General features: G+C 58.0%; 8 protein-coding genes and 1 pseudogene across 8 annotated transcripts, besides 1 other annotated feature; all 9 read right to left on the bottom strand.

The window, feature by feature from the left end:
- Window positions 1-225: 225 nt before the first annotated feature.
- On the bottom strand, window positions 226-660 carry LPMP_204770 (hypothetical protein; the record flags this gene model as incomplete). The annotated part of the gene is made up of 1 exon (XM_010700375.1): window positions 226-660. The coding sequence occupies one exon, from the start codon at window positions 658-660 to the stop codon at window positions 226-228; it is 435 nt and encodes a 144-aa protein (XP_010698677.1).
- A 739-nt stretch (window positions 661-1,399) lies between these two features.
- On the bottom strand, window positions 1,400-4,243 carry LPMP_204760 (hypothetical protein; the record flags this gene model as incomplete). The annotated part of the gene is made up of 1 exon (XM_010700374.1): window positions 1,400-4,243. One exon carries the CDS (start codon window positions 4,241-4,243, stop codon window positions 1,400-1,402), a length of 2,844 nt encoding a protein of 947 aa, XP_010698676.1.
- Window positions 4,244-5,339: 1,096 nt separating this feature from the next.
- Window positions 5,340-6,629, bottom strand: LPMP_204750 (hypothetical protein; the record flags this gene model as incomplete). The annotated part of the gene is made up of 1 exon (XM_010700373.1): window positions 5,340-6,629. The coding sequence occupies one exon, from the start codon at window positions 6,627-6,629 to the stop codon at window positions 5,340-5,342; it is 1,290 nt and encodes a 429-aa protein (XP_010698675.1).
- Window positions 6,630-7,899: 1,270 nt separating this feature from the next.
- LPMP_204740 (hypothetical protein) lies at window positions 7,900-9,573 on the bottom strand (the record flags this gene model as incomplete). Its single annotated transcript, XM_010700372.1, has 1 exon — window positions 7,900-9,573. The coding sequence occupies one exon, from the start codon at window positions 9,571-9,573 to the stop codon at window positions 7,900-7,902; it is 1,674 nt and encodes a 557-aa protein (XP_010698674.1).
- Window positions 9,574-11,270: 1,697 nt separating this feature from the next.
- On the bottom strand, window positions 11,271-11,558 carry LPMP_204730 (DNA-directed RNA polymerase 2, RPB12 subunit, putative; the record flags this gene model as incomplete). The annotated part of the gene is made up of 1 exon (XM_010700371.1): window positions 11,271-11,558. The coding sequence occupies one exon, from the start codon at window positions 11,556-11,558 to the stop codon at window positions 11,271-11,273; it is 288 nt and encodes a 95-aa protein (XP_010698673.1).
- A 707-nt stretch (window positions 11,559-12,265) lies between these two features.
- LPMP_204720 (hypothetical protein) lies at window positions 12,266-13,924 on the bottom strand (the record flags this gene model as incomplete). Its single annotated transcript, XM_010700370.1, has 1 exon — window positions 12,266-13,924. The coding sequence occupies one exon, from the start codon at window positions 13,922-13,924 to the stop codon at window positions 12,266-12,268; it is 1,659 nt and encodes a 552-aa protein (XP_010698672.1).
- A 773-nt stretch (window positions 13,925-14,697) lies between these two features.
- LPMP_204710 (zeta tubulin, putative) lies at window positions 14,698-16,467 on the bottom strand (the record flags this gene model as incomplete). Its single annotated transcript, XM_010700369.1, has 1 exon — window positions 14,698-16,467. The coding sequence occupies one exon, from the start codon at window positions 16,465-16,467 to the stop codon at window positions 14,698-14,700; it is 1,770 nt and encodes a 589-aa protein (XP_010698671.1).
- An 899-nt stretch (window positions 16,468-17,366) lies between these two features.
- Window positions 17,367-18,421, bottom strand: LPMP_204700 (annotated as a pseudogene).
- Window positions 18,422-20,698: 2,277 nt separating this feature from the next.
- On the bottom strand, window positions 20,699-22,186 carry LPMP_204690 (hypothetical protein; the record flags this gene model as incomplete). The annotated part of the gene is made up of 1 exon (XM_010700368.1): window positions 20,699-22,186. One exon carries the CDS (start codon window positions 22,184-22,186, stop codon window positions 20,699-20,701), a length of 1,488 nt encoding a protein of 495 aa, XP_010698670.1.
- Window positions 22,187-22,952: 766 nt separating this feature from the next.
- Window positions 22,953-23,460: a repeat region.
- Window positions 23,461-23,824: the final 364 nt, after the last annotated feature.

The following is a 23,824-nucleotide window of genomic DNA, read 5'->3' as shown; positions in this document are numbered from 1 at the left end:
GCATGCGTGTTGCTAGCATCGCTACGAGGTCGCCATCTTCCTTTATTGCCTACACGCACACGACTTGCGCATTGGGGGTTTGTGTGCCTTTTGCTTGGCTTATCGAATCGGCGTGTGATTCCTGCAAACAAAAGCAACGACGGCGTGCTGTCATCAATTCATTCGTGATTGCGCGTGTGATGCGCACCTGCCACCACCACTATCTTCGTCTTGTGAGCACAAGCCTTACTTCATGCGAGCGCGACCCGTTAGCCACGCCTCGTCCCACTTGCTACGCTCGTCCAGGTAATGCTCAAAGCTGCCTTTGGCGGAGGTCACCTCATACTTCAGCTTGGGGTTGCCGGCTGGGATCCACAGCATCATGTTCGCCTCCTCGTTGCGCGCATATACCTTCAGCCCACCCTTGATGCTTGTCTCCTCGGTGTGCGCATCCATTACTGTGCCGATGAGGCGCACCGGCCGTGGGTTGTACTCGAAGTTGCATGTGACGGGAGAGCCAACGATCTGCTCCTTGGTGTACTTCCACGGCTTCATGGAGCCCTTCTTGATTGCCTCCATCGCCAACGCGCGCTGAATGCGAGCAATTGGCAGACGAGAGAAGAAGGCATTGGCGCGGGACACAAAGAAGTGCCGGTTCGTGCGCTCCCGTGTGTAGCCCATCCTGGGTCTAAAAGAAAAGAGAGTGCTCTGCGGCGGGTTCTTGTGTGTGCTTGTGGGTGATTGCCACCAATGCGAGCTCTTCAGACGAAACCTGCTCCGTCAACCAGCTCTCCCTTTGTAGCTTTCTGCTGAAGCGGGAGGGGGGGAGGCGTAACGATGACTTATGTGCGTGTACACGTGCATGGCGGTAGGTGGAGCAGAGTGGAGGTGTGAGAGGGGTACACGTGGGGAAGGAGCCATTCGAAACACATTCAAGGTCATCGAGGGCAGTTTGAGCGGAGGGGAGGGGAGGCCTATCCACTACTAAAGAGGAGGGAGTGGATGGTACCCGTCCCCTAAAGTCGCTTTACGCTCGCCCATGCCATTGCGCCGCGTGGCGGAAGGCCGTCACGGAGGTATGCCGTGTTACTACACGGCGCGTAGACGAGCAACTCCCTCCCCTCCCCCCTCCCCCTACATTGGCAGATCACAAAAAAGGTGCCTTCCGGCGACCCTATCATGGGACTCTCACTCTCAGAGCTTCAATCTTCCATGAAGATATTTCCCTGTCCTTCTGGTCTCACCTGCGAACAGCAGTACCTTGTGAAGACGTGCACTAGGCCATGATTGGGGGGAGATCGGTGTCAGGGTGGAGGGTTGCGGTAAGGCAGGGGCACGCACGACCGAAACTCGAGGGTCAGTTGCTATCCGTGAGATGGGGAACCATACAAGATGAACCTCGAGCATCTCACTATGCGCTTTACGCGAGCGTCGTGTACGCACCGGCTACACGATTGTCGTCCTTGAAGGTGCCCTTCCATACATCGCCGTTGGCAAAGGCTAGCGAGCCCTCACCGTTCATCTTTCCAGCTATCCAGTCACCCTCGTATACGTACTGCTCCGCGTGTGAGGCATACGTGCCGTGGCCATTGAAGAGCCCCTTCGCGAAGCCCCCGCGGTAGACGTCGCTGTTTGCAAAGATTAGCAGTCCCTTCCCGTGCGGCCAGCCACCCTCAAAGTGACCTGTGTAGGAGTGCCCGTCCTCGGCGAAGCGGTAGTAGCCGAAGCCGTGGAGTTGAAAGTTGCAGACATGCCCAACGTAGGTGTCGCCATTGCGAAAGCGGATGCGGCACTCACCAGTGCCAACTTTCAAAGCGGAGACGGAGGAGGACGAGGAGGCCAAATGGGCGGGGGTGTGCTTTAGCAGCTCGCCTGATGTGCCATCAGGTACACGAGCATGTCCTTTGTGGCACGCGGAAGCGCCAATCCATTCGATGTAGTCGCCCTGTCCCAGCTGAAGGATATATGGAGCACGCACTCGGCCCTCCTTGAGAGCACCGACGAACAGCGCCTTGTTGTCCAGCTCCACAACGGCGTTACCGGTCAACGTGGTGGTGCCATCTGTGGTGTTCGATGTGTACGAGGCTCCGGACGGGAGTGCGCCGTTGGGACGCGAAGAGGTTCTAGAAGGGCTAGTCCCGGGTGCCTGTGAGCCGCCGGCTGGCTTCCCGGAGATGAAAGTGACTGTGCCTTTGCTGTGCCGTGTTTGCAAGACGGCAGGCCCGACTAGTTGGTCGCCTTGCCAGCTGCCCTGCACCGCAGTGGTTGGCAGCGATAATACACCGATACCTTCTCGGTTGTCCTCGCGCCAGGTGCCGGTGAAGAAGTGCTGGTGGGCCGCATCGTAGTACTGCGTGCCTGTGCCATCGCGCTTGGACGCCAAGATAACCGGTGCGGTGGGGCCTGCCGAGGAATTGAGCGTTCGAGGAGGTTGGTTCCTGATCGCAGCGGTACCATCGTGCAGGGCTGCCTGGCGGGTAAAGTTGCTGCTAGGGCGGTAGGTGATGACCTCTCCCTCGTACAAGTGTGGCATCGCATAAGCGAGGCGCTGCTGGCGGCGCTGAGTCGTCGTCATGCCAGCCGACGTAGGCGCGCCGGTTAGTGTGTCACGCAGTGTTCCTACCACAGCACTTTCTCCGTCTTTCTTCACTGCTGCATGACGGTCCGGCTCCTCTGCCATCGGTAATGCAGCTTGAGGCGCTACTACAGCCGGTACAACTCGGCCAACTTGATGGACGCGGTAATGAGGCGGTGTAAGCCGCGCACTCGCGCCACTACCCGCTTCACTCGAATTCCCTTTGCTGGGGATGAGGATGTTCTCTGGTCGAGGGGCTGCTGCTGCGAGCTGCGCAGCAATACGAGAGGCGTACGTGAACGAGTCCTCTACAGTCGACTGCGCTACTTCCTGCAACTGCCGCTGCTTCGACAAGTACTCGTTCACGTCCTGTACACGCGATTCAGCAGCGCGTCGCTGGGCCTGTTCACGTGCAGCCTGTTCCGCGTCTTGCAAGCGTGCACGCTCAGCGGTGGCGCGTGCCTGTGCTAGACGCGCGCACTCCTCTGCCTCTGCCTGCTCCACAGCCAACGCGCGGCGACGGCACTCCAGTGCCGCTATTTCCTGCCGCATGGCGGCAATTTTTTCTCGACGGAGAAGTTCTGTGGCGGTCGCGAGTTCCCACCCCTGGATGGGAGGTGATGTGAGTTTGGCTGGAGGCGCAACGGTGTGGCTCTTGAGCGACTGACCCTGCTTCGACACCGGCGTGTGCAACGCGCCCTCAGGGTCAGGAGAAGCAACGGCAGCTCCTAGCGACTGGGTATACACGGGTAAGTGGTGATACGACCCGCCAGGCGTGCCCGTTAGCACGTCGTTCTTCTCCGTGTGGAGCACACCTGGTGCGCTCGAGGAACCGCACTCCTTGTCGGTTGGCACTGTAGATGACATTGCGTAAACAAAGGGATCTTCAATAGCCAGAGGGTGCATCTTCGCCGTCGCGGCCGTGGACACTGTTGGGCTCTCAGTGGTAGAGATTTGTTGCTCCTGGGCTTCTGCTTGCGACGCTGAGCAGCGCTGGCGGGTCCGCCACGCAGCGATTCGGTCCTGCAATGTTGGTCTATGGTGTTCTCCTTCGGCAACTGTGCTCGGCAAAACAGAGGCGCCACCCACTTCTGCTTCAAGTGTCCGCTCTCCAGTGACCGCCTTTAGCGGTGAGGAAGACCCGGCGGATGGCGCTGCAGCGAGTGAAGTCGCTGTTGCCGAGAGGGTATCGCGAGGAGAGTTATCCCTCGTCGACTTTGAATGATCCACGACGGCTGACGCTGATTGAGGTGATGGACGGAATGAGTCAGTGAGGTCGACGTTGAGCTTCTTGCGAGCGGCCCAATATTTTTCCTCGCCGTGCACACTGGCTTTGCTGAGTTCATTGCTCGTCGTCTCTTGCACCGAACCAGTTCCTCCATCGACGACACTGGAGTAGAGGGTGCGCATCAACTCACCTTCACCCAGTGGCTCCGTGCGGCCATCGAGGTGCACAACCGGAAGCACCCATACGGACTTGCGCGACAATGTGTTGAAAAAGAAAACGGTGTTGTTGTACTCCTTCGACACGCTGTAGCGCCACACGTGCTCGCTATTCTCCAGCGACGGCGCCGATGGTAGATCATCGCCGCCGATTAAGAAGTCCGGCGCGTAGTAGTCCCTGTGCTTGCGACGGAAATGCACGTACGTGGTGGGGCCTACCAATATCTTGTCTGGCACTCTGGGCATCAGCACCTCGAGTGGGCGGCGGTAGGAGGGGGAGGGCAGTTGCTCCAACGTGCCACCTGGGTGTACGTATCTGTCTATGAGGCGGTAAGAGTATGCTCTAAGGGCATCACCACATGAAATGAAGATGAGGGTTTCAGGTGGGTGTACCAGCTCTGCGCCGTGCCCTCTTTCCCTCCTCTAATGCAAGTGTTTGTGAACCTACAAGACCCGGAGGAGCGACGAGGAGGCAGCTGACGGAGAGCGTGATGAGTGCTGCTGATACACATAAGACACGCGTCTCAAGGTTCTCTTCTTATGCTCTTGCGTGTGCATGGAGGCTTGATTTTCCGGAGTCACTGCGCCACCCAAGCAACGCAAGATGATGCAAGATGGAGCAGGGGAGGGGGGGAGTAGAGGAGGAAGGAAATAAAGGGGGCGACACGAACCCCTTTGACAGTACAGTACACACACACACACACGCACACAGGGAGAAGAATCTGCAAGGGAGAGGAAGGCTCCTGTCCAGAGCTTAAAAGGGTGGTATGCGGGCTTGGTGATGAAATCGATGGCGCACGCTCTCCTCACAACAGTACGTGAGCCATCTTGATTGGGACTTGTGTACTTTCCACCCATACACGCACACATACAAGGCACATCTCCGTCGTTTCTGAATGCGCGCCACGTACGTGGCTGTCACATCACTCGTACACGGCAAATGGCTCTCCGGCTTTGTTTTGTGTTGTTAGAGAGTAGACACCGTCGGAGGCGGACACATAAATGAGGACACAACAGGGAAGAAGGCGCGAACCCGCGCCGACACAGTCAGAGAGAGAGAGAGGGAGAGAGAGACGAAGACATGCATGCTTTCACTCTCAGGCGCACAAGAGGAGGTCAAACACGTATGCACGCGGAGAGACGGCGACATCGACCACCACTCAGCTACCTCATCCAATATCACCCAGACAACTGAGCACACACACACACACCAAGTGAAGAGGCGATAACAAAAAGGGAACCACAAAGAGGTCCCTTGCCAAGACGGACTGGTGTGAAGCAACACACGTACACACGTACTACATACAGCACTGAGCACATCGCGCAAAGGGTCTGCGTGGAACTACATGGGACCGTGCCGCTTCGACGACCACCGCGCCACCTGCGTTCCGAGAAGCTTGCGGTACGTGCTTGGGAAGTCAGGGACACCGGACTTGATATCCAGCTTGAGGAACATGCCGGAGAACTTGCGGACAAAGCGCTCCCGCTCCTGCGCGCGTGCCGCCTCCGGTTGCTCCATCTTAAACTTAGCCAGCCGCTCGTAGTAGACAGCCTGCTCCGAGAGCTGCTTCTTCTCGTTTTCCTGCAACGGGCGTGTGTACGAGAGGCCGAGATCTCGAGCCACCTCGGAACGGGAGCGGCCCGTCTCGACGCAGCCGTTGAGGCCGCGCGGGTCCAGCACGTCCGCAAGTTGCGTGCTTATCGCTAACCCTGCGTTCCAGTCGTACCGCCAGTACGAGCCCTGCCTATACGTCACAAGGTTTGGCGGCTGCAGCACGTCCTGCACATCGTGGTCGCGAATTATCTCCCAATAACGTTTGAAGTCAACTTTGCGCAGTCGGCGAAGAGTGTGGTTCAGCTTTCGTTCAGTGTTTGCTAGAATTGTCTTGACAATGTTGTTGTGTGGGTTCGTCAGCAAGTGGTTCCGCAGCACACGCACTTTCAGCGCCCGCTTCACCGCCAGCACGGCCGGGCTGGTCGTGTCGAAGTCGTGCTCGGCGTACCGCTCCATGTACATTGCCTCCTGCGAGAACTGCTTCTCCTGAATCGTCATCATGTCTTTACCAAAGGCCTTCTTGATACTGTCGCTGTACCCCTCCAGCATCTCTGGCGGTACGCTGAAGCGCTGCTCATAGGCGTGGCGACGCGTCGGGTACTTCTTGTACCAAAAAGGGAACCCCTTCGGCTGCCCATCCAACTGCTTCAGCGCCATTGCAAGGAGTGGGTGCTGCTGCTCGAACCTCATGACCCGCGTCTCGGGGATGTTCACTCCGTAGAGCATCTGCTCCTGCTTCTTCTTCTGAATAGGGGTAAGATCGGCGAAGATGGCGCCGTGGACGTTCTTGAGCGCGCGCTGCGATGGCATGTACGGCGTCGGCGGCTCTGGGTTCTTGCGCCACGGGTACCATAGCCAAATGGCTGGGTGCTCCATCGCTTCGATGGCATCCTTCAACCCGCTGTGCGAGCGGCGGTGCACACGGCCACGACCCTTGACGACGTCACCATCGATCGTCTCAATCTTCGCCTTCTCCGCCTTGTTTAGGTTTGTTACCTTAGTGAAGTTCGACATGCGTTGGGGGGTTTTGTTCTTGCGGCTGAGCACCCGCAGCCAGACAGCGGTGTGCGACAGCATGGCTGCGACACGAGAGGATCGTGGGGGTGGGAGCAAGCGATTAGGGAGGAAAACGAACAGTGATGACGAAGCGAAAGGCCGATCGATCTAAGGCCACAACCCACTCTGAAGTAAAAAAGAGAAGAGGGGCGTTGGGCCAAGCGCTACCCGAAAATACACTCAGAGAGGTTTGTGTAGGGGTTTAAACGAGAGCGACGTGTCTATGGCCCAATAATACTGTGACAGTCCCGTCTCCTGCGCCTCGCTCAGCATTCGCCCGTGTGTGTGCTCCTGCGACACCGCTGCACTGCGTGCCTGTTGTTTCCCCTCGTCGCGGTGCCACGAAGCAAAGAGGCAGACTGCACCCTCGTCGATACTTGCAGCCGGGTGTACTTGTCCACAGGATGCAGAAAGAGGCGTGCGCGCGTTGGGGAATTGCATGAGCGAGTCTTGAAAGCGTTGAGGAATGTGTGAGAAGGGAGAGTGAATGGGGAACAGATTAAGCGAGGGAAAGGAGAGGCACATGTGCGCACGTCAGGAAACAGGGCATGGAAAGAGGGACAACAAAGGGGAGGGGGGGGGGCGGTAGAAGTGACGCCTGGAGCGGCACACAACTCTCTCGTCCCACCCTTGCCGGTGGGCTCGTATGCTTAAATTACTCACCAACATGAGCACAGACTCCCGGGCGTATGATGCGATACGCTGTTTGAATGGGGAAGTCCCACTGGATGCAGAGTACATCGATCAAAGCGATGGTCTGCACGTTTCTGTGGGCGCGTAGACCTCCACCGTTGCGGCTCCGAAAATGACTTTTGCCATGCCATATATGCTTCGCCTCTTTTTCTCTCTGCATGTGTACACTTCGTGCGACCCCGTCAGCCTCGCAGGCACACATACGGCACCACTCCACGATTCGGGGAGTAAGGGCAGAGAGAGGAGGGGAGAGGCGCAACACACCGAGAGGCCAGCGCACGAGCAAGGGAGAGGCGAAGAGACAAAGAGTGGGAGAGAGCAGGAGTACACGCGCGCGGGGGATAGGGAGGGCAGAGTAAAACAGAACTCCGCCCGCCCCCGCCAGCCAAACAACAACAACAACAAATCAGAACATTGATGACGCAGTTGTAGCCCTCACACTGACAAAGGGATGCTGGGGAATAGCAAGGATGGGTGTAAATTGGCCTTATGCGGCTACCAAAGATGCTACTGAATGCACACACATACAGGGGGAGAGGAAGAAGGGGAGAGCAGCTCCAGTTAAGCGACGCACTGTGCCACGCAGCCGCTGCTGAGATTAGTTCCCGAGTGTGCGTCTTTCTGCACCACGCCTGTTGCGTTGGGCACGCAGCTCCGTTGAGCTCACATCGACGCGAAACTCCGTGGCTGGGATGCCGACAAACAAGTGTCGTACGCTCTCCGGGATTCTTAGCAGCGATAGTTCCTGCCAGCCCATAGCATCGCTCATCTTGCGCCCACCCACCACAAAGTAGCACCCCCTGCTCGCAATGTCGCGGGTCAGCGCCTCCACCATTGCGGCCTCAGCCTCCGCTGCGTCCTCGTTCCTGCTGTAGTGCTTTGGATCCAGGACGCGCACGGCGGTGTCGATGCCGATGAGGAATCCGTGGCCTGGGAACAGTCTCGCCTTGGCCACGAAGAGGGTCGCGGTTGTCACGGCAACCCGCTCGCCGCGGTGCAAAAACTGGCGCACACGCTGCACCAGGTCATCCACCTCGATAACGCCCTTATCAACCGCCTTCACTGCGATCTCATACGTCACTTCGATCAGCGCCGGCAGTGCCATCTGCTCCACGTTCTGCTGCTCTTGTTGAAGCAGTACACGCGTGGCTGCCAGTACAAGCTCCGTGTGTCCGTAGTGAAGCGGGTTAAACGATCCAGGGTAGAGAAGACGGATCACCTTACGGGACCCGGCTGGGACAGCGCTTCGATCGTACCCACTCTCTTGTTGGTGGTCTATCACCGCCGCCGCGACGTTGCGAGCATCTTCTGGGTACGGTGGAATACCGCTGCAGCGCAATTCACCATGTATGTTCCACAACGCGCACACGTCTTGCACACTGCCGTCGGGCGCAGTGGCAGAGGTGCCAGCGCTTAGGACGTTCTGCAGCGCAAGTCGCACCTCACCGGATGGATTCAAGCACACCGACTCCGGAGCGGATTCGGACGGCATCGAGCACAGCCGCACAGAGCCCGTGACGATGGGAAGCCCAGGTGATGAGCGCGACACGCTCACGCCTTCGCCACAAGCGGCGGTGTTTTCTCCAGCGCTGGGCAGCAGGGCTTGAAACACGGCGCGTGGGTAGCTGCGCTGACCATCTGTGTGGGTGCCCTTGCTCACCACCTCCGTGTCGGCAGGGATACACGACTCCGCTATGCGCGCAATCGCATGGAGGACCATCAGCTCCACTTGCTCATCCTGCTCTGCCCTGCTCAGCCAGTCCGGCATCTCCATGTAATAGTGGCGGACCTCGCCGAGCATGGCAGGACTGCCGCCACTTTGATCGGAAACGTCCTCCAGTAGGTTGACCGCGCCGCCCCAAATACACACATGCGCCTCGTCCCTGCTGTGCCGTGAGCGGCTCGTCTTGATCGCAGATGTAGCGCCAACGCCGAAGAGCAGATCCTGCGGGGGCCTAGGTAGCGTGGACGTGAGCTGTGGAAGCTGCTGTAGCTGCTCACGCGCTTCGGCAAAGGCGATATCACGGGACTTGTGAAAAGCGTGCTGTGCCAGTCGCCGAGCCGCATCAGCACTGACGATATGCCGTGGCAGGCCATCTAATGCTGCCTGCGTAGAGCAGCGATGATAGAGCACGTTAGCTTCGATCAGGGTGCGGCTGCACTCGGGCACGCGAGTGAGGCGTCGAATGACGCCGGCCCCTGCACCACAGATGCACAGTGACAGACGAATGGGCGAGGCATGGATCGCCTCCACAAGGAGGTCAATCGACATACTGACGGTAGTCCGCTGCAGGGAAACAGAAACGACGAGTCCACAGAGGACGCAGACCAAAAAAGCGAACGAGAACGTGTCGGGGGGGGGGGGGGGGGGGGAACTTCAGGCGAGCAGGTGGGCGGTCTAAAGCGAAAACTAAGGAGAGCGAAAGAAGTTGCACATGCGTCTTCGTCTCTGCAAGTGGCAGGACTGTACTGCGTTACAGCAGCGTAGAAACAAAAGGCGAGAGAGAGGATCAGCGATAGTGAGAACGCAGGGGTGGGAGGAACAGAGGAAAAACGAAGGAGAGTGACTCTTACGTGCAAAGATAGTAGCGACGTGCTTTAGTGCAGATCGTAAGGCGTGCGGGGATGGGAAGCACCGCTGAGCGACGTCTCTCAATGGGCGTTGACTCGCAAACACCCCCGGGGAAATAAATGGGCGAGTTAGTGCTGACGCTGTGGCAACCACTACGAGGAAGATGTGCATAGCGAGACCATCGACAGTCTACTCCTTGGCAAGGTACGTGGGAGCGAACAAACAGGCATAGTTGAGGAGAGGAGAGAGCGCAGTCGACGGGCTACCTGACCATCAAGACAAAGCTGTTGCTCCTTCTGTTGGCGCTCCAGTTTATAGCGCTCATTCATGTCGAAATCCATCAATTGGGTCTGATGGTGACGCAGGCCAGTAACATGGGGAGGAGGGAGGGGCCAGAGGGAAAGCGTCACCTGTTTTCTACGCTCAGCTTGCTAGCAAGCGCGTCATCGAGTGGAGTGTTCCGTCGGGTACGCGCGGCTTGTGTAGACGAGCTTTGCATCCATGCCATTCATGCGGCACTGGGGGCACTGAAACGATGTGAAAACGGACGAAGAGCGAGGCATCGGCACCCGCATCATACAGGTGGCACACACGCACTGCGGCGCTACGGCCGCCGCGCCATCCTCCTTCGCTCCGGCGCGACCAACGGTCGACGGGGTAGGCGTGGGAAACGCGCTCATACCTCTTGAAAGGGATGAGGGGAAGGGGGGTTCGGTTCCTATGCGGGGTTGTGTGCCAACGGAGGAGGAAATAACACTCCAGTCAGCGCTCGTCACGCGAAAAGCTGAAAGTCAATGGGGAAGCCACCGGTAAGAGAAAGAGAGAGAGAGAGACATGAGAGGATGGGAAAGGCGTAAAGGCATGCAGTGGTGGGAAGGGGGAGGGGTGAGTTGGAGATGAGTAGTACTTTGCCGCCACCGACATCCCTGACAAGACTCTCCCACCCACGCGCACAAATAGAGAGCTAAAACTTAAGGATAAGAGGGTCATCAGCAAGAGAGGGAAAGAGGTATGCGTAATTACCAAGTCAAGTGGCGATAGAGGCCACGTCACCCACATTTCCATCTCCCCCTCCCTTCGGCAGCTTTTTGAATCGTCAGCGCCCATTTTGGGACTTGTTTGCGGAGGTGTGTCTGGGGGGAGGGGGAGCAGATGGGTCACGTAGGTAAGAGTGTGAGAGAGGCGGGGGAGCAAGTCCACTACGTCAGGAGGTCTAACATTTTATCGAAACGGCGCGACAAACAGCCAAAAAAAAACACACACATGCGCGATGAGGCCGGTGAGGGAGTTCGCGCATTAGCAACGCCGCGACCAACGTTTTGTGTCTGCCGCATCGCCTCCCTGACCTTTCATTGCAAGAGCGACACTTCTACCCCCTCGCCATCTGCCACACTGCCTCAGATTGTATCGTACATAGTAGGCTCGGTACGGATCTTGTAGAAGACAGTCGAGACACCGGTGATGTGCGAGCAGATGGGACACAGGAGGCGCGAGTCTGGCTTGAAGTAGAGCTGCGCCGTACAGTTACCACACACATACAAGGTGCCTTCCTTCTCGTCCTGCGCGAGGTCGCCGAAAGTGTCCTGGGTGGCGAAGATGTCGTGCTTCGACTCCTGCGTAGCGGCAGTGTCGCTGTACTTGCGTTCCTCTTGCTTTACCTCCTTTTTGGTTAGCGGCGCAGACATCGCTCACCTCCTTTGCTTTGCTTTGCACGTATGCTGACGATTTCGGACTCGTGCGCAGGCAGTGAAGAAAACGCGTCGTCGATGGAGCGATGATCGCGTATGTTTCACTGCAGTGCAGATGGGCACACACACGCACACCGACACAAGCACAGGCAGAGGTGCGTATACATGGGCGATGGTGTGTAGGTGTATTGTGTAACAGTGGAGGTGGAGGAGAGCAGAGGAAGATGGAACGAAGTACGAGCCACCGAGACACATACACAAGAGCGCGCACAGGCACATGGACGCACATACTCACCGAGAGAGTACAACGGGAGTACCCGTGCACGCCTGCCGAATTCAAGACGTGAGAGCGGTAGGGAACGGGAGCTTGTGACGCCCTCCCCCCTGCTCCTCACCCGCTCTTGTGCAGTCGGCTCTGCGTCAAGCACATAGAACGGCGGAAAGGGAGGCCTCGTCAAGTTCGCCAAAGACTGAAAAACACTCTAACGCCCACAACACACACGCACACCTGCGAGAAGCGCTGGGGCGCAGCGCACTCAGTTTGTTGCAGCTTTTTTTGGATGTGTCAATGCAAAGTACGTGTGCTTACGGGGAAAAGAGAAACAGGGGTAACGTAAGGTAGGGAAAGCGGGAGAGAGCAGCCGAGATGGGAGACCCACCCTGATCCACCTCACAGATGCAGGCACTGCTCGCACCGTTCAAGCTCACCGCAGCAGCGGCCGCACACCAGACTCCAGTGCGGGCCACAAGGGCACCTTCTTTGTCAGCATCGTGTGGTACAGTTGGGCAGCAAAGCTGTGCAGTCGCTCCTGCAGCAGGCCCTTGAGCAGCAGGTTTAGCGTCTGTTCATTGCCGCGCACACGGCGGCGCTGCATCTCAGCGAGGATCGCCGTCACGCGGCTCCACTGCTGCGACTTCTCACACGCGAGAAGCAGCAGTGTATACGTCTCTGCGCTTGACTTCACGGAGGACCCCTGCATGGCGTCGTAGAGGGAGAAACACGAGAGCGGCTGTTCCGAGAGCAGCAGCGTCTCCAGTGACGCGTTCAGGAGTGGTGTGGACACCGCTACGTGCTGAACTCGCGACAGAAGCGCCACCGCCTCCTCCACGTAGCCGCTCTCGTTCAAGCCCTTGAGCAGCGCTGTTAGCATTGGCGCGTCGACGGGAAGCTGCAGCGCTTGCACGGCGTCAGTGTAACGCGCCATGGCAAACTGCATCGCGTTGTTCACGTGGCACACAGTGAAGTACGCCGTGTACGTCGTTCGCGTCGGCAGCAGAACGAACTTGTCCGCATCGAGGAGAAGTCGGTTAGCGAAATGGAAGGCCGTTGTGCTCGGTGCTGTAACGATGCTGAGAGCCATCATGAGATGCTCCAGTGAAAGGGGGGTTGGGCTGATAAAGCAACGCTTTTGGTGAGTGTACAAGCGTCGCATGTCATCTAAGAATGGGACATCCTGCGGGGTTAGTGGCACCGCGGCGGTGTCCGCCCCGCTTGACCGAGACGCCAGCTGAGCTATGTCGTGTGTGCGACTAGGCTGCTGTTTTGTTGGCCCAGCCAGTCGACGGAGAAAGCTTGCGTGCGAGTAGAGCAGCATCACCGACTCACACGTTCTTGGCTGCAGAGCCAGATTCTGCGCATAGACGCCATTAAGCAGGAAGTGTGCCACTTCGTCTGCTTTCGCTAACTGGGGCATAGGCGAGGCTAGTAGCTCACACAACTGACGCTCCTTTCGCAGGTTCAGCTGTGCGTGTTCGTCGAGCATGAATGGCTTGTTGACGAGGCTACGCTGCCGGCTCAGCTCGCCTACGCGCTGCTGCTCCACAAACCGCTCTTGGTTGGAGGGCACGTAGGTCTCCCCGAATGGCGCCGCAATCCGGGTCGTGGTGACCTTCTGCCCTGTCACTTTATCCACGTGCGTTTCTGACTCAGGCAAGCCGGCACCACCGGGTCGGTTATGTAGGTAGGCCGAGCTTGCGCGGTACTCTTCTTCAGCCTCGGCAATGAAGCAGATCGAGTCGGGGGTGACGCCGTGGTCGAGTAGTCCTCTCTCGCTGTTCTTGATGGCAAATCGAAAATGACCAGGTTCCTGTGCATCCGCCTGCAGCGCGCTACCGTCATTCAAAGTCTGCGCATTGACGTAGCAGCTCGACAGCCGCGGACTCTGCGGTGTCGTCAGCCTCTCCACCGGTGGAATGACAATACGGGAGCGTTGATGCGCCACTGTAGACGGTGGTGCTGCACAGGAGGATGCGTGGGAGAAGGAGGAGATGAGTGCGCTTGGAGTACGACGGCGTACAGGCACAAAAGTGCGCGAGCCTACTCTTGTCACGCAGTCACACCGTCTGCACGACCATCGCTGCATCGCTGTAGAGGCGTTTGCTCCGGAGAATGTGATTTGTTCACGTTTACGTGTGTGTGCAGCTGTGCTGGAGTGAGCTCGCGGACTGGTCCACCGCTCTTGCTAGAAAAGGGTGGCTTCTGCACACGCCACAGGTGATAATAAAATCCGCTTTCGGCGTAACTTCCCTCACTCTCTCTCTTTGTGCTCATGTGGCACCTACGAGGAGTCAGGAGAAGATAAGTGAATGGCGAAGAGAAGAAGCGATGGAGGGGGAGAGCCGGCAGCCGTGTAGAAGACCTGGGGCTTGTGAAGAGGCGCACGTGGCACTGACCAATCACGTCATGGTATGCCGGGGTTCGTGGCTGAGTGGCAAAGACGAAAACCGACCTGCACAAATTCATAGAGAGCCGTTGGATCCAATGCAGTCGTCCAGTTAGGCGCGTGCATTTCTGCGTGTGTGCCATCCGTGCATTGCGCAAGTGATTAAGGAAGGCGCCAAAAAGGCGATGGCGCGCACGTACTTCCCGTAGACCACAGCTCTGCAGGGGGGAATGGAGAGGGCGGAGACCGTACACGAGACAAGATGGCTGCCATCACAGCACCCATCGAACACAACAAAGCAAAGCGAAGAGGACGGCGCCGTCAAAGGCATCGACACCACCAGTGGGATCCGCCGGGGAATCCAGAAGTGAGAGCCGCATGCACATCACATAGCGCATCACTAAAGCACGCACAGGGGGAAAGGCAACGTGAACGACGCTCGCAGTGTTCCTCTGTGTAATTCATGAGCATCGCTAGAGTTCCTCCGCTGTTGCCAGCACCTTGGCGACTTCACGATACGCCTGCTTCACTTGCTCAGACTTCACGCCAACGTCTTCGTAGGAAGACATGAAGGCCCCAGACGCCACCTTCAGTGCAGCTGACCGGAGAAGCGGGAGTAGCACGCGCCTGTTAAGCTCCACTGCCTGGTTCAGCACAAGCACCCCATCGAGCGCCTCAAACATCTTCGCCACCGGCGCGCGACGCAGCTGTAGGTAATGCTGGTACAGCTCTGGTGGGATCTTCCTGACGCACTCGTAGTACACACATCGGTTGATCTCCTCGACTTCATTTTGACTCCCGGCAGCGCTACCGCTCTCAGCGTTGTCTGCGTTTCCAAAATGCCCATCGCTGCTTCGTATTCGCGAGCTCGGTGGCGAGGTCGGAGAGGATACCGAGAATGGCATGGGTCGCTGACGCCGCCGTGACGCGTGGCTGGACGCTGCGGCCGCGGCACCACCGGGCCGCTCGTTATGGTTGGAGGGGCAGTACTGAGCGCCCCTGTCATCTCCACTCCTTCGTGTGTTTCGCTCGTTGCTTCCATCGCTACCACACCGAACAGTACCACTGCCGCCACCGGAAAGTTGGAGAGCCGTTCGACTCAGCATGTCGTCAATGGGGACCGTTGGCACATACCCGGGCATGAAGGCCCTGCCGCCCTTGACAGTGAAGAGCATCGCTCGATGGACGCACTGCCGCATGGTGGCGTAGCTGCGCTGTGGTACAGCAAGGAGCGTCAGTATCTTGTTACCGCCTGTCGTTTGCAGGTACGTGGGAGGGACGCATTGCATCAGAAGATCTGTGATACAGCCAGGGTGCCGGCCGTAGCCCAGCACCGGTAGAAGCAGCGCTACGAGGCTCTCATTCGCCTCCTTGAAGGTGACGCACCGCGTCAGCAGTGACGCGGCTGAGCACACACTGCTTCCGCTCGGCTCTCCAGGTGCCATCGCGTCGTCGTTGCGCAGGAGCAGGACCGCATCTGCGTGTCGCTGCAGCACCTGCAGTGTCAACGTGGCGTTCAGCCCCTGCGTCGCCACTTCACCGAGCGCCTGGGGGGCGACGGTGATGTTCACTAGGTGTCGCGCTCGCCGCTGCACTCCATAGACGCCGCCGTCGAAGCCGTCGTTGCGCATCATGTTAGACTCGTAGACTTCGTCCACGTGCTGACCTGACGGCGGCTCTGTGAAGTAGAGACGCAGGCGCGTTGTTAGCTTCGATGCGAGCCCGCTCCCCGTCCCACCAACGAGACTGTGAAGAACAATAATGGCCTCAAAGTCGCCACTTCCATCTTCGGCGTTGCTCGTGCGGCGCGTCTCGCGGTGAATTGCCTGTAGCGCCTTTCCCAGCACATTGTCGTCCTCTTCGCGTTGATCCCGTCCAATATTTTGGAAAGCCCGCTGCACGGCTGCATTGCGCTCGGCGCGCCTGCTCTGCTCCGTCTTCACCCCGTAGTAGCCAAGACCCCAGTTGTTTCCACGGCCAGACTGGCCATAAACCACGTTCTCCGCACGAATGAAGTCGGGGTGCCGCTGCTGCACCCCAAGCACGACTTTCGGCTCTGTGTCGACGAGGATGCAGCGCGCTTTGCCGTCCTGCGCAAAGAAGGGCGACGTGTTCGCGACGGATCTCGACGTTTTGACTGCTGTGGATGATGCGCCGGAGGAGGTGCACAGTGCCAGCTGCGTGAAGAGTTCGTCACCGAGCTGATTGCCGCACTGCCCGATCAGCACCACGACAACAGCCATTCTTTGCCCCTTTTTGATTGCCTGTCTTCGTGCTCGGTGATGCACACACGCAGACAAAGGGTAGGCGGTGTAGAGGAAAAAGAGCGGAAGGGAGGAGGGGCGGGGTGATCGGATGTGCAGCTCTGAAGTCTTGGGTGACGTGCATCTCTTCCTCCAGCTACCTCAATAAGTGAGTGTGGTGTGTCCGTGTCCTCGTGTTGGCACCTGCAGTATCAGCACCACTGCCACCAGGCGACGGCGCGGTCAGCCAGACTCGCACTTGGACGTCGCTGAGAGCAACTTCTTCGATGGGCGCCTAGCGGACAGGAGATGACGCACCGCAGAGGCGCTACGTGCATGTGGCGATTTGTGTGTCTCGGTGTGAAAGAGGAAAACAACGGCTAGGCGTGTGTTGTGTGTGTGTGGGGTGGGGGGGGGGGGAGGGGTAGGGGGAGAGGGCGGTGGAGCAGCGATACCAACGATAGTGGAAAAAAGGTTCACCAGGAAGGGAGCGCTGAAGCCTTCATGGCGGTGCGGCGGTGCTCACCAGGCCGAAGCGAAACGTAACGAAGTGGTGAGCCTCAATTAAGTGTGCGTGTGCTCGTGTGTGGATACACTGTCAGGCAGTGCCCCCCCCCTCTGGGCGCTTTTGTTTAGCGGATTCGTGCAAATCACTCCTTCTCTGCAGCCATGCTGATATGTGCAAGCAGCTGCTCCTTCTCAACCGTTTGGTTGGATAACGAAGAACGAACCACCACCTGCTGGTGGGGGCCTTTCAGGTGTGTTCTTCTCCTGCCTTGTGGTAGCTGCACACAATGTGCAGTCACGCTTCTCTCGCGGTGAACAGCAGAGTGGAGAAGCACCAGTGAGAGAATCCGCACCGATGACAGTAGGATCCTCTACCCGGGCGTACGTACGCTTTAGTACTGTCGCCGCATGGCGCTAAAGAGAGCTCGAGAGTTTATCAGAGCCATCTTTACCAGTAACATGCGTAACTTCCACAGGAGCCAATGGATAGCGTAGGCGATAGCAAAGTGCTGAATCCAGCCACACTTGAACACCTCGGCGCAGGATGGCACAATAGTGTACCTCCGCCAACAGGATGCGCAGCTGTACGTACCAGATGAAGGGGTTGAGGCCGTCTAAATCTTCCCAGAGCCCCCGCACGACGTTCCCGTCGTTGCGCAGAACATCAAGTCCACCTTCCACCTCGACGTATGGACGCAGCACAACACATTGATTGCGCGCGGCATAGTTGCCGGCAAAGTGGGTAGGCCTAACAAGTCTGCCGACTGGTGCGCGAGCCCTTGCAAAGGGCTCGACGTATATGTATGCCTGTAAGAGACTTGGGGAGGGAGGGGGGGAGTTGAGGAGACTTTGCGTCGTGTAGAAGAGCATGTCCGCCTTAGTCAGCGCGCACACGGGCGCCCCGCTCCACCTGTACGTTGTCGAGGTGGGTGTTGTGATATTGCCGAGTCCTTTTTGCATGGCAATTCGTTGGTAGCGCAGCAGCGGTGCCGCTGTCATGTTTGTCTTCACCAGGTGATGGTTGATGTAGTACGCGAACTCAGGCAGGAAGTTGACCTCGCAGCGCGACGCCGAGGGGAAAGCTCATCAAGAAGTTCGCGTAGTCCGTCTTTCTGTCGCCGTCCTTGTCGTCGTCGTAGGAGGAAAAGTGCGGTAGAATGCTTAGCGATGTCCCCTGCAGTGCCCCTTGGAAGAGGTCGGAACAGGTCCAGAGATACTCCTTGCCGAGCACAGTGCTGATGCGAACCACACACCGCCGTGTGAAGATCACTGTTGGTATTTCGTAGAAGTAGTTCGTCCTCAACTAGAAGTTCTGCATGGAAAGAGCAATGCTGAATGGGACGACGAGGACGGCCAACAGACAAAGCACGTAGAAGAGTCACGACGCCAGCCCGCGGGGAGCATAGCGCACCCCGTAGTGCTCGTGATACAGAGGAAGGTGAATCATCATCTTGAGAGTTCGCCTTTGTGGGTGTGTGTGTGTGCCGGTGTACACGTTTTGTTGCCCTCTATAGATGGCTGTGCCAGTGTCTGGGTGTTTGTGTGTGCGCGCTACGATGATGCGCAGCCGGTGACTTCTATGCGTACACCTCTCTCCGTGTAGAGGACATCGCTTCTTTTTCGGTCTGTTTTTCTGCTTTCTGGGACTCTTTAACTCCGCGGAGGTGGAGACGGCAGGCGGGCCGGGGGGGAGGGTTTATCCGCCTCGGCTGTCAAGGAGTGGGACGTGGTGTGAAGAGTGGGGCAGTTGGTTGACGCAGAAAATGCGAAACAACCCAACCATACAGTGCAAGGAGGGTTCTTCGACGCACAAGTAGGACGATCGACACCGTGTAGACAGACGCGCCATTGGTTAGTTAGGGGAGCAGGAAAAGGGAAAGAGAACAAGAGGAGGAGGCCGGGGGGAGATAGGAGAGGGAGAGGAAAAAAGATCCCGTGTGTGGCGTTCTCGGCTTAGGCACAGGCATTGGGCGTGTGTGATTGGTGTGACGTCGCCTCGGAAGAGTATTTCGGGAGAAAGGCGGAGAGCAATGAGGGGTGAAATGGCTAAACAAGGGAAAAGACACCCCAGCCACGGTATGCACTATCACCACTACATTAGACCCTCTATGCACGAACGAGCCCGTTACTTCTCTCCTCGGCATTCGACTCGCACCTGAGAGTCTGGAGGGAGCGTCGCGCGTGGGCATTTGTCCCCAGTTATGCACGAGTTGGGGTGATGGAATTCTTCACTGGCACTTACGGTGAGAAAAAGAAATTTGTGTACCCTCTCCTGCTGCGGGCATAGCTCAGACTTGCATCCATCAGACGCCTTTTCGCTCTTTCCACAGGGTGCAGGTTCGTTTCCTTTCGCCTCTAGCACGAATACAAATTCCATGGGCCGGTAGCCTCTCCTGGCTCTCGTCCCCACCCCCCTGTTGACCTTCACCGTCCCGCCCCCGAGGTAGCCCACAAGCTGGGTGAGAAGAACTGGAAGATGGCGAGGAGGACATTGAGAGGCGAGAGGGCTTACAACAGCTAATACACACACCCACACACACACCTATGTGAGCGCCTGTGTGTGTGTGTGTGTGGGTGGGTGGGCAGACAAAAGACGCTGTGAACTTGCGCCCTCACAACGAGTTTGCTTGAGGCCCTGCGAAGAGCTACCGTGCACTCAACAGACGCACGTTGAGAACTACGAAGCGAAAACTTACTTTTCCGGTTATCGTTGCTTTCGTCCAATCAGGAGTGATCGCCTGGACCGCTCGATGACAGCGCAAGACCGCCACCGTACTCCCCTTTCACTTTGAGCACCCCACGACGCGACCCTACTCTGACATACAACCGGAGCCAAGCACCAAACTAACCCGGTCTGTCAAGAAGCCTGTCACGTCCTGCAAAGCAGCTCTTGTGGCACCTTACTCCCAAGCGTCAAGCCCACCGCCCAAGCACGACCCCGGCCCCACACACCAACGGCCAGCGAGGGCCCGGCGGGATGCGTTCGAGCCACGCCGACACTCTGCCCATCACACGTGGGTGGTGCGAACGCGTGCACTGTCGCAGGTCTCTCCGACGCAGCGCTGTCCAGGGCCTCACCGCCAGCATCAGCGGTGGTACGGCAGTGGCAGGGGTAGGGGGCCTGCCTGGCTTTCTCACCCAGAGAGAGTGAGGGATAGCGGGTCCTGTTGTGCCACGAGCTGAGGTGTTTCCTTCCATCATCCGTGGGCTCAGGGCACAGAGCAGGTGTTGAAAGACTTGCTGTGAGGCGTCCGTGCTTAACGGGGGGAAAGAGCAAACGTCACCACGCAGCCAAGAGAAAGACAGGGAGGCGTGCGAGCGTGGGGAGAGCGGGGGGGGGGGGGTGGAGCAGTCCAGGAGGCAGAGCAGCACCTCCATTTCATGATGCAGTCACTCATAGAAGCACAGGTACACACACACACACACATGAAATACGGTAGGGAGCGTTCCACCTACTGGCCAACAATAAGGCAGGAGGGAGGGGAGGGTGAGTAGGTTCTACAACACGGACCAGCTTATGCCATGCCCTCACTTCTCTTTTGGTTCACCCTTCAAAGAATAAGCCGTTCATTACGCAGCTGTGCACGACTAACGCAGTCCTTACGCTTCCATGCACAGAACGGATTGGTAGATGGAGGGTAAGGGGCCAGCGAAATGAGGCGTTGAAGGGCACAGCCCACGAGACTGCTCGTGCTACACCAACCACGCAGGTCAGAGATGCAGCTCAGAGTTCTTTGCGAAGACGCTTGTCCTGTCGCGGACTCCGCTGCGAATTTGTCGGGGTGGCACGGATACCCTCCATGTATTCCAGCGGAAGAATATCGTCGCCCTCCAAGACGCGCGATAGATACTCGAGTGACGGCAACAACTCTTCGGAGGTTTCCTGTGCAATGTACGTCCAGCACTCCAGTGGCGCCGCCGTCACATCGTGTAGGTCAGTGCAGAGGTGTAGCTCGCAGTAGTAGCCTTTTTCATAGGCGTCCATCATCTCTAGCTGCGCCTGGCTGATTTCGTACGCAGCACCGCAGACGTAAGGTGGCATTGTGCTGCGGTGTTTCACCAGCCCCTGCGCCGCCTTCTTCTCTCGCAACACCACCGGTTCCACATTGTAATACCCGAAGTTATCACCGTTCGGGTAGCCGATGGGTACCTTATTGGCAACCAGCACGTAGTCGAGCAACTTTGCGGCACGGCGCTGGTACGGCGGGCCGATGCGGACGCACACCTGCTCCCATGACATGTTAGAGCCATACGCCAAGTACCAAGTCTTGGCCTCCTGTGGCTCGGTGTTCACATTGCGGGCCTGCTTGTACACCATGAGGTGCATCGCTGTCGCGTACGAGTCGGTTTCACCGCCATCTGAGGACGCTGAGCCGGGCCTGGAGCACCGGCTGGTGTCTCCAGTGAGGCTACTGTCAGCTTGGTCGGCAGCCATGTTCACGTGTAGGTACTCACGGTAGGCCTTCTCCAGGAGCTGTACGTACGCTTGGCTGGGCGAAACCCGCGCAGAGTTAATGCAATTGCACCAGTGGTACCCAGGCCAGCGTGACGTCTCCACTGCTTCTGCACCGCGTCGTGAGCCAGCGGAGGAAGGTGCAAGCGCGGCGACCAGCCCTGGTTGAGCCGGAACCCCTTGCGGCTTTGGCAGCGGGTGCCAGCACAGCTTCATGAGGGGCTCCACGAAGAGCTTGCGCTCCAGCAGAGGCACGTCCAGCGCGGCGATCACGAGCGACTCGCACATCTGCGAGTCTGGAGCCCACGCGCCTCGGTGCACGTCGCTCATCTTGTAGCACATGAGCATGGCGTACACGTTAAACGACCCTTCGCGGGCGACAGCTTGCAGCAGCGTCTCACGCATGTTGGAGGGAAGCTCGTACAGCACACCCCGAACCCCATCGCGGAAAGCTGCCTTGTGCTCGGGTGGCGTCTCGCTCCTGCACGGGCTCGGGGAGTGGCGCGTGGTTGATGGTTCACGGGCGACGAGATTGAGCGGGGCGATGTTGACGCGGCCCAGTCGCGGCCCCTCAGCACTCACCGCATCACACAGGAGGCGGTATCCAGGAAGCAGGGCAGGGTGAGCGGAGTGGATGACCGGTGTTGTACTGCCGGAGACGGCGGAAAGACACTTTTTCATCTCCGCTGCATCGACATACGTTCCGTAGGCGAAGTAGTGAAAGCTGCTTGGCTTGTTCGAGTCCATTGTGGGCCCCATCTTTCCTTCCTTCCTGCTTGAGGCGACAAACAAGTGGGTTCGGATACAAGAGTAAGCAAGAAGTGCGCTGCGGTGTGTGTCCTTCGTTCATGCCACCACGTTTGACAATGAATCGCTTCACCTGAAGGTACACAGAGGTGTGACTAATGCACCCACCCTCACGCAGACTCGAAGAACAGTCAGCAGTGGAAATGCTGCTCGGAAAGGAGTCTCTCTGTGTGTCTGCGTGTGGAGGAGTTTCTGCTGTTGGAAGAAACTCAAGAGGAGGTCTCTATGCTCTTGAGTGAGCACGTGTTCCTCTATGTGCGTGGGCGGTGGCGTCACTGCGACACCAAGGAGAGGGAGGGTACAGGGGCGCGAAGTGGCACCGCTCAAATTGGTGTGCCGGCTGGTGGCAGCGTAGTGCATAAAGGAGGAGCACAAAAAACGGAGAGGCGCGGCGAGAGACTGAAAGTCTGCACTTCAATGGGGAGAGCAAAGCGACGAGGTCGCCCCCGGCAACAGCAGCAGCAGCAGCAGCACACCACTAGCAATGCAATCAGTAGCCAGAGGAGACGTGTGCGGGTGGATGAGGCGCATATGCACCCACACACTCGCACAAACAGGGCAAGAGATGAGGTTGGAGGAGGAGAACCGGAGTGGATCGTCAATGACGTTAGAGAAAGTGAGTGGCGGCCGAAGCAGACACTAGAGAGGGCGGACGAGTAGACAACGCCCAAGTACAGAGATGCAGATGCGCTATGGGGGTACAGGTGGACTTGTGGGGTCTCAAAGTATACCTTTTTCCGATATGCAACATACGCTCAACTTTACACTGGCCTCTCACAGGCGCATCACGCCCTGCGTAACGGTAGTAAACACGCAGTACAGCAATGCGTTGGCTCGGTGATCTGAGGAGAGCCTCTGTTTCAAACTCTACCTACCCCTGCTTGACCGGTCACCACCTGGTGTATCCTTCGGGGGGACACGCAGGCTCCGCACAGCAGTGGGCAGCGAGGGCCGGGTGGAATAAACTGGAGTTACGCTGAAACACTGCTTATTATGTGGATAGTACAAACGTGTTCGCTGTTGCAGGAGGCCCTGAGGCAACGCCGTCCACGACCTCACTTCCAGAGTCAGTAGCGGTACATCGCTCTGACTTTCCAACGTCGTAGGCACTTGCTCCTGTCCGTACCAGAGGTAGTTCGGCAGTGGCAGGGAGAGGGGGGAAGGGGGCTGCCTTCCCCGCAGAGAGTGGGGGGTACACTGGACTCTGCGATGCCACGCACTGTGGTACCATGGCCTTCCGGGGATGTACGGAGTGCTGGAAGCAAAAACAAAGTCCGAAGCCAAGCGCGGCGCATGCCGTCACGTCCGCAATCCACTGCTCTGGCAGAGCAGTGGAAGAGAGGCGGAAGCGAGGATCTGCACTTCGTCACGATGCATTTCTCCTTTCAAGAAAGTGTAACGTACAGGAGTCACACTCCTCACAATCGCACGAAACAGCGGATGCGCTGGAGCATCTATGTCACCTAATAGCCCCCCTCCACGCTCGGTGACACACACACATACGTATGTTGGGGTGCTCCAGTGATGGATCGGATTGCCCAGACCCTTTGCCTTCTCTCTCCCTCCCTTCGTAATGCGGCTTGTCGTTTG

The sequence above is a fragment of the Leishmania panamensis genome, assembly GCF_000755165.1.
Source record: "Leishmania panamensis strain MHOM/PA/94/PSC-1 chromosome 20 sequence".
NCBI lineage: Eukaryota > Euglenozoa > Kinetoplastea > Trypanosomatida > Trypanosomatidae > Leishmania > Leishmania panamensis.
The sequence above is the reverse complement of the archived record's forward strand: the minus strand, read 5'-3'. Positions and strand labels throughout refer to the sequence as shown.